Source organism: Corvus moneduloides, chromosome Z (assembly GCF_009650955.1).
Source record: "Corvus moneduloides isolate bCorMon1 chromosome Z, bCorMon1.pri, whole genome shotgun sequence".
In the NCBI taxonomy this organism is placed as follows: Eukaryota; Metazoa; Chordata; class Aves; order Passeriformes; family Corvidae; genus Corvus; species Corvus moneduloides.
This window is the reverse complement of record NC_045511.1, coordinates 45,741,595-45,753,645: the sequence shown is the minus strand read 5'-3', so window position 1 is coordinate 45,753,645 and position 12,051 is coordinate 45,741,595. Positions and strand designations below refer to the sequence as shown.

Sequence of the window (12,051 nt, the reverse complement as noted above, 5' to 3'; positions counted from 1 at the left end):
TACCACTTCCCTGGGGACATAATTCCAAAGGTTGATTGTTCTCTTGTGAAAATTCTCCTCGTGTTCAACAAAAATGTCCCCAAGAATAATATGCACTGATTATCCCTGTTTTTCCAAGGGTCTCCTTGTGAAAAGGGAGCTTCCGTGATATTTGTAGTCAATCCTTAAATACTGGTACATGGTGATAAGATAAGCCTTCCCTCAAGGTTGAACACACCCAGCTCTCCCAGCCTTTCCTCACACAGCAGGCTTCTCAGTCCCTTGACCGTCTTTGTGGTTCTTTTCCGGACTCTATTCAGCTTTTCCACATGTCCACATATTTTTTTGTGCAGCAGGGATAAAAACTGAACACATTTGTGGCCTAACAAGTGCTGAGCAGAGTGAGTAATTTGGAAAAGGTCTCTCCTGGATGCTTCAAGCACATGTTTTAACTCAAGGCCACAACACCAGCTTCTGCCCCGTTCTGCAAATCTTTCAAACAAACCCAGAGACTAGGCTTCCCTCAAACCAGCTAATATTCTGTTCAACCAGAACTATTGGGCTTTGCCTCCATACATGCAGTTCGGCTCTTGCCCTCAGCTACAACCATGCTCCTGAAGACATCAAGGCCTCTTCATCTCGGAACAGTGACGATAATCTGGCAGTTCTTACCTGAGGGCCATTCAGCCAGCTACAGACTGCTCTATTGATCATGTTCCCATACCTACACCAGCAGTACAGTGTGCAGCAAAGAAGCTAATCGAGGTTGCACTGAACTCCTAGTACCTGAAGACTTACCGTCCATCAAGCACCCTGTGCAAAAGATGTGCTCTAAAAGACCCAAACAGACTTTCATCTCACAGGCAGTCCTCACAGCAGCTGATGAAGAGGAATGCACTGCAAGGAAAGAGGATGCCCCTTTCAACAGAAAGCCTCCTGCACTCCAAGTGTAACCTCCTTACTAACCTTGGTTACTTCCTTGGTGTTATGGATTCTGCAAAAACAGTTCAGTAGCCAGTTCAGAAACAGCAATAGGCTGATGTTTCCTAGCAGAAGAAAACTGCACTTTGTAGAACCTGAGAGTTCAGTTTTGCTATTTGAGAGGTAAGGAAAATATGAACAGTCTTGGCTAACAGTAGTTTTTGTTTTTAATTTTCAAATTTTAGACTGAGTAAAGCATCTCAGTAAGATGCCCAAGCCAGACACTGAACAGCATAATCCTTTAGAACACTAGAAAGTCAAGTCCACAGTTTAAAAAGCTCAAGCTAAAAAGCAAGGGTTTCTTTCTCTTTCTGAAGAAGTGCGTTAGACAGTTAAGTAACTGTTGGCTTGAGACAGTGCCATTATAAAAGGGTTCTAAAAGGCCAGAAGGAAGCTTAGGTGCAAGTCTGTAATGCCGCTCTGCCTGTGGTAAGTGGTGATTATCTGCCTAGAGTAACTCTTCAGCTAAAGAAACCCTTGCTTTTTAGCTCAAAAAAAATTTCCCCTGCTATATTTGTGAAGAGCACCTCTCACAACTCGGTTTGCCTCTTCAGATGCCATCTTTGGTAGGCATTTTTAGCATCAAAAGCCAGACATTCTGAGTTAAAGTATTTAATCACTAGCCTCATGTTTATTTGTAAGCACACTCCATCTACCTCCACTTCCTACAGTCCAAACATCCTGAGACAAGGCCTCCTACAGCTCACTGTGTTCAAGTAATACTTTACTATTAATAAACTTCCGTAAAGAAAACACACTTCATTCATGCTGGGGTCAAATCCATGGTGACAAAAGCAAAGAATATACTCAGGGAATTAGTGTAAAGTCACCTGCAAGAATACTTTAGCCACACAGGAGATGCACAACTCCTGAAGTTGGGAAAAGACATCTACAAGTAAGTGTTTCAATTCTCAGTTTGAGAAGCATAGGATGAGATTAAGAATGACTACCATGTTCAGACTGTAAGTTTATAATGGGCTGTTAGATCTGTAAAGGAGTGTGTATCATAGCCTTGTAGCAGTTGCTCCAAGTGGAAAGTCTTCAGAAGGAACTTGTCTGTAAGTCCCTTATAGAGGGACTGCTAATACGTACTGTGCCGTAGGCGTGTAGTGAAAAGCTCCGATGGATGAACCAAAGTCCTTGATATAATATTTTAGTGAAGTTTACTCAGTAGTTCTTCTCCCCATTAGATGTGATTGATTACCAATACTCCTTAACTTCAAGAGAATAAAACCCACATTAAAGTAGCTTTTATAACATCTGCGTAAACAGTAAAACACCAGGTTCTTAGAGAGATTAAGAGTCACAGAATACCATCTTTACGCAGTTACTTGGTATGCAGAACTTAACAACAGACACATCATGCCTAGGGTATGGGGATGACAGAGGAAGCCGTGCCTGTCATTTGGACACATGGTTCTAAAACAAGGCACCCAACTCTGCTACATACAAGTGACAGAAATTACTGTGCTATTATTCCTGTAGGACCAGGCACTGACCCTGTCATGAAGAGCTGAAGCACAACTGGTTTCAAATCTCAAAGAAAGATTCTAGGCAGCCACAAGATGTCTCCAATAGAGTACCACCTGCCACACCAATGAAGGGGCAACTCCGCAACACGTTGTGTACACCCTACAACACTAACCCTAGCTTGACTGAAGAGCAGACCAGACAGATACTGCTACCCATGCAGTACCCAGCTATTAAACATACCTAGTTTTGTTTTGACTGTGAAAATATCCTCCTACTTAATATATTATTTACTTCCCCACTTTTCCCACTACCAGCATTTCTCACTGTTAAAAAGAACAAACTCGCTAATTCCAGGCAAACACAATGACAGCACTTTCTGCCACAGGGCTCTCTTTACCTTCATTGACTCAGCATACAATATGTATTCCCTAAGCACAGGCAGGAAGTCTTCTGTCATGTCCTCACTGAGTTCTTCAAGAGCTGTGCAGCAATTCCCAATACAGGCAGACACTCCTTCCAGTGGCTCTGACAGCTCAACCTCCAGCCCTCCCCAGGTTGAATAAACAGGCCCATATTCTCGTAGTTCCACCAAGTATTCTGCAAGAGGCAGATGGAAAATTAGATTAACAGAGTAAGAGCAAGACACAAAGATGTGCAAACACAAAACAGGAGAAATTATGCACCAAGTCTGAGTAACATTAATCCCCACAGGGAGCCAAGATTTGTGTTGTGTTAGCATTTTTAAAGAGACGGAGCTCTACGGCTGCAGAGGTGACAGGTTCAAGTTGCCTATTTCTTAACTTACCATTCCTACAGACTTCCAATACAAAGACTCTTGCACCTTTGCAGTAGCCAGTTAGTTTTTTAAACATACGTAAGACTTAACTCTACTAAGACAGGCCTGTAAAGCTTGTCTTCATCTAGGAATTCCATTTTTACTCCTCCAGGTGGAATCTGACGCAGTCCAGTGCCTTAATTGTGTCTCCCCTGATGGAGAATGCTTTTTAGAGTCTTTGCCAGGAGTCAGAGACGAATGGGACTTTTAGCCTTCTCTTTCTTCTGTCGTTTATTAAGTCTTATCAGCAAAATACAAGCCACTATCGTGACCCAGACATAGCGTGAAGTAGAGAATGCAAGAAAAGCCAAATTATCAAGATAGCACAGCCTTTTTAAAGGTAAATTAACCAATAAAAACTTAAAATGAAAGATATTTTCACTTTTCTACCAATGTCTAGTAAATTTTCTTGTCACGCAGACAGGAACTGCGGAATTCTTTATCCAATCATTCCAAACTACTTCTACTGCAGAACATGGAGTAGTAGAAGAAGAAGAAGGTCTGGAGAACAACAACAATCCTCCATTTTGATGTTTTTTGCTTTTATCTACTTACTGCATTAATAAACCCAAAACCTCTAAATTTTTCACCCTGTGATAATTTTACATAATATTCTATCACCTAGCTCACACCAGTGTAGATTGTAATTCTTCCCAGAGGGTAGGCAATTTTCTTCATGGATGAAGGTCAAAAACAGTGTTGTCCAGGGGGGTAGGACCCTTCCAAACAGGCAGAGAAATGTTCTCTGCATTTTGGGCTCCCATAGAATCTACAGGTTCTTCCACCTTCTAAAAATTCTTTGAAAAAATTACTCTAGTAAGATAGTAGGTTGATATAAAAAGTTCAACTTTAAAAAAATATTTGGAGAGTTGTGCTAATATCAGATACCGTGTTAGGTTTTGGGCCTTTTTAAAATCTGGAACAGGCATTAGATTTTGCCCTGCGTGTGACTTATTACAGGCCAGAATCATCAACACAAATTACCTTGATCATGCTATCAACCAGAGTAAGACACAGAGCATTCAGATTGAAGTATTATGATGGAACACCTTGTGTCCTTACCCAACTGCTCCTTGATGATCCGTTGTGCTATTCTGTCAATGGTACCAAGCTTTAGAGAGAATGTGTCCAGATAATCCCCAATGGCTGCAAACTCCAGTGGCCGACTTCTTAATTTGTAGCCTCCCGTAACGTATTTGACAGATTCCCCCATCTTTGATAGCAAAGCCATTCCTTGCTTTTTGTAGGCATTAAGATCCTAGGAATTAAAACAAACAAAAATAACGAAACCAAAAAACCTCAAACCAAACCAAACAAAAACCAAAACAAATTAAAAAAAGAAACCAAAACAACAACCAAAAAAAAACCAAAAACCAAAACAACAACAAAAACCACAAAACAAACAAAGCAAACCACAAAAAACAACAACAAAATCCAAAACAAAACAAAAACACAAAAAAACCCAAAAGCACACACACGAAGAAATATGTTTAGGAATACTCACTTACATGTTCAAATATTAATACAATGAAGGATACTTTCCAGTCAAGATCAAATCTTGTGAAGGCAAGAGATTACACGTGACATGCAGCCTTGGACAAAGGCTTTCTACGAGCTGTATAGCTGAGCACAGCTTCAAGTCTACCCCTAGATGGAGGTATATTATCCAGAAGAATAGCATGAAGTACATTAGAAATAACTAAGTAGCCTGACTTTGCATGTGGCCATACTGTCCCATGTTCCTGTACTCTCACCAGAGAAGCAGCCATATTAACAGCTCTGGTTCCACCAAAACAGTTCACATCATTCATCTACACATACATCTAAGTCACAGCCACAATGCCAGTATTAACCAGATGTACCAGCTGGCTCTCATGACCTAGTAGAGAGCTACACATTGCACACTTATTTGGTAAGCAGCCTCCTCACTCCAGATCGTGGTCACACAGGAGGAAGGTGAAGACTGCACGCAGAAAAAGTGCAGCATGGGGAGACCAGCAAAGCTTCTCTGCAAGAGGCATTGTAGCTCAGGCTGGGTCAGATGCATCCATGTTGCCTCCACAGAAAGTATAAACTTCCTTGACATTCCTTTACACATTTGCATAAACCAACTTTCTGAAAACCTGTGCTAACAAGACTGACTGCCTACAATCTTCAAGGGATTTCATCTTAACAGTACACCAGAAAAAAATTGTTTTAGTTAGCCAAAAAGCATTTTGAATTTTGCATTTTACTCTTTCCAGCAGAGGTCAGTATTCAACATCTCAAAACAGGACAGGGCCAGGAGCTATAACTAGGTTATCCTATACAGCCTGAGGAAGAGATGTGTTCAAACGAAGTAGGCCTGTAGAGATCAAGCATTCAGACATATTACCGACTACACTAAAATCTTAAGTGTTCTTAAAAAAAAAAAAACACAAAAAACCAGCAGCCATCTTCAAAACATGCACTATGGTATTCCTTCCAAGTACTTAACGTAAGTCAAATGTAAGTCTGATTACAAAAACCTGACATCTTAGCAGCTATTATAATTTTCTATTATGTTTGCATTTAAATGCAGTGGTTCCTTGACTTTTACTTTCCGTCCTAAGCTCTAGCTGCAAACAGGCATCAGAAAAGATCCTTGAACTCAAAATTATTCACTCACTCTCTCAAGCATTCTAGTATGTTACAGGTCGAAACAGGGACCCTGAAGAAATGCTGGTTTCTCCTTTTCAACCAGAAGGTGATCTTATGACTTCCTGTAGTAACTAAATTCTGAAGTCCTAGCACACTGAACTGACACTCACTGCTCCACTGGACCAAGTTCAAACACTAGAGACAGTCAGCAGAACAGCTGTCCTTTCCCCCTTCCTCCCAGGATGCTCTGTAACCTCAAGGCAAACTCTGCCAAAAGCATAGGATGAAGCCCTTGACATTCATTTTACAGGGGAGGAAGAAGAGAAAAAAGCAGCTAAGAACGCTGCATCATGCTTGGACAGCTGAAAAGAGGAACAGAGCTATCTGACATTTAAGGTGCTAAACAAATTCTGTTACTGGCTTGTGTCACTGGTTAATTTCACCATGGAGGGGAAATAAAAGAACACTGGAGATTGATTCCTAACAGCAAGCAGAGCATGAACCTGAAGTGAGCTCAAACATCGCATTTAAGTGAGCCAGAGTAATGTGACTTTGGAAAGGCGTGCTTTTATAGCTCTTCTCACCTATCTGGTAAAACCCAAGCATAGCTGCAGGTCCTCTTAGTCTGATTTAAAATGCAGTTCTAAAGAAAGCCAAAGAAAATTGCACCATTCCTGCATGAGTCATGCAGAAGATGAGCATGTAACTGCTGGCTGAGAACAAATGAGAATGAGGCTTCCATGCTTAGTTTTGAGGGCATCAAGTGCAAGCAGTATAAAAAGCACAGTCAAGATAAAAAGTCAAGAAATTTGCAAGCTTTCGTGCAAGGGAGACTTCTCTTCTTCTACCCCTTCCCTCCTCCCCAAAACCAGATTTTAAAGTCTACCGCTTTCTGAATTTTTAATCTCTCTTGCGTAACAGGAGTATGTTCTAGGCTCCAAAACAAGAATTCAATTTATCAATCTGCCAAGAGGATTCCTCTTCCCTTCAAGCACAGGGAACCTATACTGTTGTCACTCATAAGGGTCCATCACACACAATAGCCAGGGTCCCCAGCAACCCTCTGGTATTTCAGAGGAAGCTCTAATCTCCACATGTAGTTTTGTTAATGCCTTTTCACCTTAATTTTTGAAGGGATTGCAAAGGTTTCTGTTCTTTTGTTCCTGTCAACAACTGCATTTGAAAGTTACTGGCTTACCTTAGCTGTGAGAAAGACGTTGAAGTGCTCATTAAAAGACAGCACTGGGTGATCAGTTATTCTCTTCAAGAACTTGTCTAATGCTTTCCTCCTTGTCTCCACAAACTCTTCCGAAAAGCGATCAACAACACCCTTCACCACAAATTTTTCAGGCAGAGGCTGTCAGAGATAAGCAAACAGCACAAGATTGAAAAGACCAAAAACTTGCTTTTGTTATTTGGAAGCAAACAAAGCAGTCAAATTCCAGTCTTAACAGGAACTGAAACGTTGTGTTTGCTAACATGAACCATGCATCAGATGGGATTCAAGCTGTGATCAGAATTACCCTTTAGCTGGTCTGGCTTAAAGCTAGCCATTCTACTGAGTGGCTTCAGCTGAGAGCCACACCAGGGAAGTCAGACAGTACTCACACTAAGTACTTTTAACATAGCTTAGATTGTTCTCTCTACTGCTATCCACGTTCACGATCCAGCTCTAAAGAGATGCCAGAAGAGCTGCATGCTATTTGCAACAGAAGTGTACACACCCCCCCACCACCCAGTGTTGAAGCAAGGCTGCCCAGTCTAGGGAAACTCAGAAAATTTGACTATTCTACTTACTCCACACACTCCTCTCTGACCAATTTAGAGGTTTTGAACATGGTCCTCCTGTAAAAGGCTGATAGCCTTACTGAGAACACTGAGCAAAAACAAACCAGCAGCTTGACACAGCAAATGGCTGGATCTTTTCTGAAGTACGAGCACACCCAGTCATCTATCATGGCTGACTTTCCTCAGTATGCTTCTGTAAGTGATGAAGGTCTGACAGTACATCCACTCTTACATCTTACTGCCTTGAGTCCATCAGTTCATCTCCGCAGTCCAGCTTGGCATGTAAGCCCAGACTGTCTCCAGACTTGCTATAGTCCCCCCTGTTACACTTAGATTACACACTCTGAACTACCACTTTGGATGGAAGACAACTTTTTAAGCTGAAGCATGGTTAGTTTCAGCTCTACAACTAGATCTGCTTTTTTTCTGTACAGACAGCACAGACTTCAAGATTAACATCAGTTTTAAAACTGTGCTTCACATTTCATTCTTGTGAACCAGTCCATCCAGACAATCTGCTTACAGTAAGGCTAGCAATGACAGCCATTTTCACCCAGCTCAGGAATCAGGATTCACCTCTGGAAAGAGTCTTTGTCATCTAAAATCTGTCAAAAATAATTAAAGAAAAAGAAGTCTATACATATTGCTTTCCCACTATACCCAAGCTGATGTGGCTTGTACATGAAGACACTATCTCCTACGTAAGCACAGCCAGCATGACTTAGCTGCAATACAGCTACATTTTGACCACTGTATTTGGTTCTTACAATTTAAGACCTACCTTGTTATGCTTAGCATTCAAATCAGTCAGTCATTCTAGTTAAACCAGTGTAAGGTACACTATCATTAGACTTCTTCAAAAGTATAATGCCTTGTGCATTAGTCTTCAGAGAGAAAGAAACTCTCTTCCTTTGCTTTGTAAACTTTAGCTGGGACTCTAGGAAGTCACTACCTCAGCATCATACCTCAGCAGGAGGAAAAGAAAAATGTTTAAAGAAAAGAAAAAAGAGGGAAAGGAAGACGAGTTTAAAGAACACTAATTCAACCAAACGCATGCAAACTGGCACTGAATAATCACTGAAGTTTGAGCATTTGAGAGCCACAGAAGAGTGCATCTCTATTACAAAGACTTCTGCTGTTTAACCTGCTTTCAACTACAGCAGTAGGTACATTCCTTTCCATTATAGGCCTTTGGAGGTCCATCTCAAGTAATCAATACACAGAGCAATCAGAAATAGCTTCAAGTACCCAAACATGACCATCCAAGGACAAGGACCTTGGCTGCGTTAGGTTTACCTTTCTAGTCTAGAGACAGATCTGACATCAGTTTTACTGTTTTTTGAAAGAAAAGATTAGAACGTCTCAGATCTTTTAAAGAAAATGTAACTATCAGTAGCTGAGGAGATGAAAAGGAACCCATATTGAGCTTAGTTTTGGCTCCTAAGTGTAGGCTATCATGATGCACTTCACTGAGAAGACACATCATTTGCTACAGGAAAATTTTAGGCAGAATCACTACTACATAGATTAGGAAAACAACTCCCTTCTGATAATTTGTTAAAACAAAAGGCTTTCAAGGATTGCAGTATCCATAATTACAAATACATATAGTCTTAGATTGTCTTGAAACATCTTCTCAGAGTGCACTTGAGCGAACTGCCTTTAGCTTCTACACTCCATCTATTTCTAGATGATAAATACATAAAGCATTTAGCAGTCTCCCCACCATAACCTGCATGGAGGAGATTAATAGGAGATTCCATAACTGCTAACTTGTGCATAAACAGATAAAACAGGGCAGCACATCCTTATATCTCCAGATTTTCTAGAAGAAAGGCACCTAAGATGTTGGCTTGTTCTGCAGCCGGTTCCGTGTACAGGAGCTACTCATGCCAAGTTTGCTGCTCTGTGTGCAACAAATTCCTGGTCACAGCAAAGCAGCTTGATTCCCTGCCTATGACTCACCTCCTGTTACTCTACTATTATTTACTGCCTTCCAGGCTTCAGGCAGAACTGGTTGACTGTTAGTAAACCCAAGAATCTGCAGAAACTTAACTGCAATTGTTCCAGCTGTTCATAGAATGGGGAGTAAGAAAAGAGTATGGGCACTTAACACATTACACATGCCTCCACCTTATGCTCACTGTCTTTCTTTTCCCTACTGTTCACTAAACATATTTGCTGCCAGTTAGTGGTGTCACATGGTTTTGTGAAGTACTTCTTATCTCTGGGAGACTCAGTTATTATTCCACTTGAGGCAAGTCCCAGCGTAACAAAGGACTTAAAACAGCGCTCGACCATAGAGCAACCTAACAATACTTCTCTCACAGCCTACTCCTTGCTGAGGGAGGGAGGGAGGGCAGAGGAACTTCCATCACATCACCCACCCCAGACAGGCAAGCTAAAGTATGGTAGTAGTGTTGTTATTTCCTGACAATTCAATTCCTACAGGACTTTTTAAATTTCTTTGTTCAAAAGGGCTGAAGGTGGTGATCGCACAGGTTTCCTACCTATGCACACAACAAACCTATAAGGTAGTACTAACCTCCTCACATCAAATAACGTGGTCAAATCACCAGTTTCAGCAACAAGGGGTGCAGTAGTTTAGCTAATGTTATTAGGTAAACTTCTACCTACTGAAGGCATGCAATAGCTACCAAGCCAGAGGCTGAGACTTCCAAGTCTGTGCTATTAAATGTCATGGCTATTAAGTGTTAGCACAAATAGTTTTAAATTACCCTGTAAAACCAGCTCAAAAGGTCATCTTGAAAACCGAGACTAGAACCTGAAGTACGTGTGGCTTTTCATAACCCCAGATGCTCTGAAATACAGATGTAATAATTGAGCAAACAGATTAAATGTATTATGTCACAACTACTGAAGTCAGCACATGTATTGCCATGCAGGAGGCTGACAAAGCTCACCTCTCAGGTGTGCCACTCAAGGAAAGTCTACGCTTCCTAACCAGTATGGAATGGGAAGTTCTTTCCACTCCACTATAAGACAATTTATAAGTACCATATTTAACTCTAAATACTCAAAGAGAATGAAGTACTGTTTTTAAAATCCAGACACATATCATCCAAGTATTACCCTTGGAAGACAGATGCACAACTGTCTTTAACAGCAGATTCTTGCTTACTACCTACGGGAATAAGATGCGTTGGCTGAGACTCTTCCAGCTTGTTTCTCAACCAGTCGAAGTCCTGGTACCGCCGACGGACAGAATACTCTGGCAAATCAAACTCTGCTCGTGTGGTCTGGAAAAGAACAGGATATATTTAGTTTGCACCAAAGCCTCTCACTTCAGAGCTCAGCAGAAAATGCAGTACAGCCATCCCTCCAAGGGTGAGGCAGAACAAGCCTTGCAGGGAGTCTTAATCCCCAAAATTGTGCAGCCAGCATGAGAGAAAGATCCTCTGGCTTTTCAAGCGGTGGAAAAGCAAGCAATATGAAAGGTGATTGCTTGGAGCTGATGTGTTAAGATCTATTTGTAGTCCATTACATGTTCTGTTCTCATTACAGGAGAAGTGTGTAGAGCAGAAGCACTGTGTACTACATTACTCTCTTGGCAGTTACAAGATTACAAAGACTGCATGAGATACTCATTCTGAGGACATGTGTATTTTACCCATCAAGAATTAAAAGTAAAGGTATTTACTGACTTATTCTATGGCACGGATCATCCATGAGTGAAAAAGTGTTTCACTGCTGTCCCTGTATTCTGCAACTGATGGGCTTTTCACACTCTAAGATTAAAAGATTAGAATGTAGGCCAATGTGAGGTTTGATGGACTGTTTTTGTTGATTTTCAAGACAAAGAAACAAGTCTGTTTATGTGTATGCCTGATTAGATATATTAGTGCATTAAATGAAATCTTTTAAATTTTCCTTCTTTAGGGCAAAGTCGCTACAAGTTTGAGAGGAAAAAAAGTAAGTATGCAGAGAAACTGCTGGCAAGTGTTTTATCCACTCCTTGAACAGTCCATAGCCTGGAAGGCAGACTGTATGGGGCTGTTTGCAGAGCACATAGTGCAACTGCCTGCAAGTATTTGTGAAACTGTGTACCAACTAGGAGTGTCTGCTGAAGAGCCTGGCATTAGCCCTGATTAGAAGGTAGACGGCCCTTGTACTTACGTCCCACTGAGAAGCACAGGGAGCTATAATTAAGTTACTTGCAGCCATCTTGCAACGAATGGCTTGCAGTGCCAGGACACTACATGTCTGCAGCCAGGCACCAAACCCAGCCCATTCTGGGGAATATACCAGCAATCCCAGCTTTGAACTGGCATCGAGTCCAGCACCTGGTTGCTTTGCTACTTCCAGCCAGCAGCAGCCTTTAAATGCATTCCACCTCTTCACTGGCTCTCTGGATG

General features: G+C 41.3%; 1 protein-coding gene across 2 annotated transcripts in view; it reads right to left on the bottom strand.

Annotated features, from left to right (window-relative positions):
- SNX30 (sorting nexin family member 30) overlaps positions 1 to 12,051 on the bottom strand; it is a 68,214-nt gene that overhangs the window by 31,222 nt on the left and 24,941 nt on the right. For both annotated transcript variants that reach the window (XM_032095759.1, XM_032095758.1), the window contains exons 3-6: positions 10,825 to 10,935; positions 7,086 to 7,244; positions 4,331 to 4,526; positions 2,831 to 3,030 (exon numbers count right to left, since the gene is read on the bottom strand). In XM_032095759.1, the coding sequence (XP_031951650.1) occupies positions 2,831 to 3,030; positions 4,331 to 4,526; positions 7,086 to 7,244; positions 10,825 to 10,935 (666 nt within the window). The remainder of the gene's footprint in view (positions 1 to 2,830; positions 3,031 to 4,330; positions 4,527 to 7,085; positions 7,245 to 10,824; positions 10,936 to 12,051) is intronic.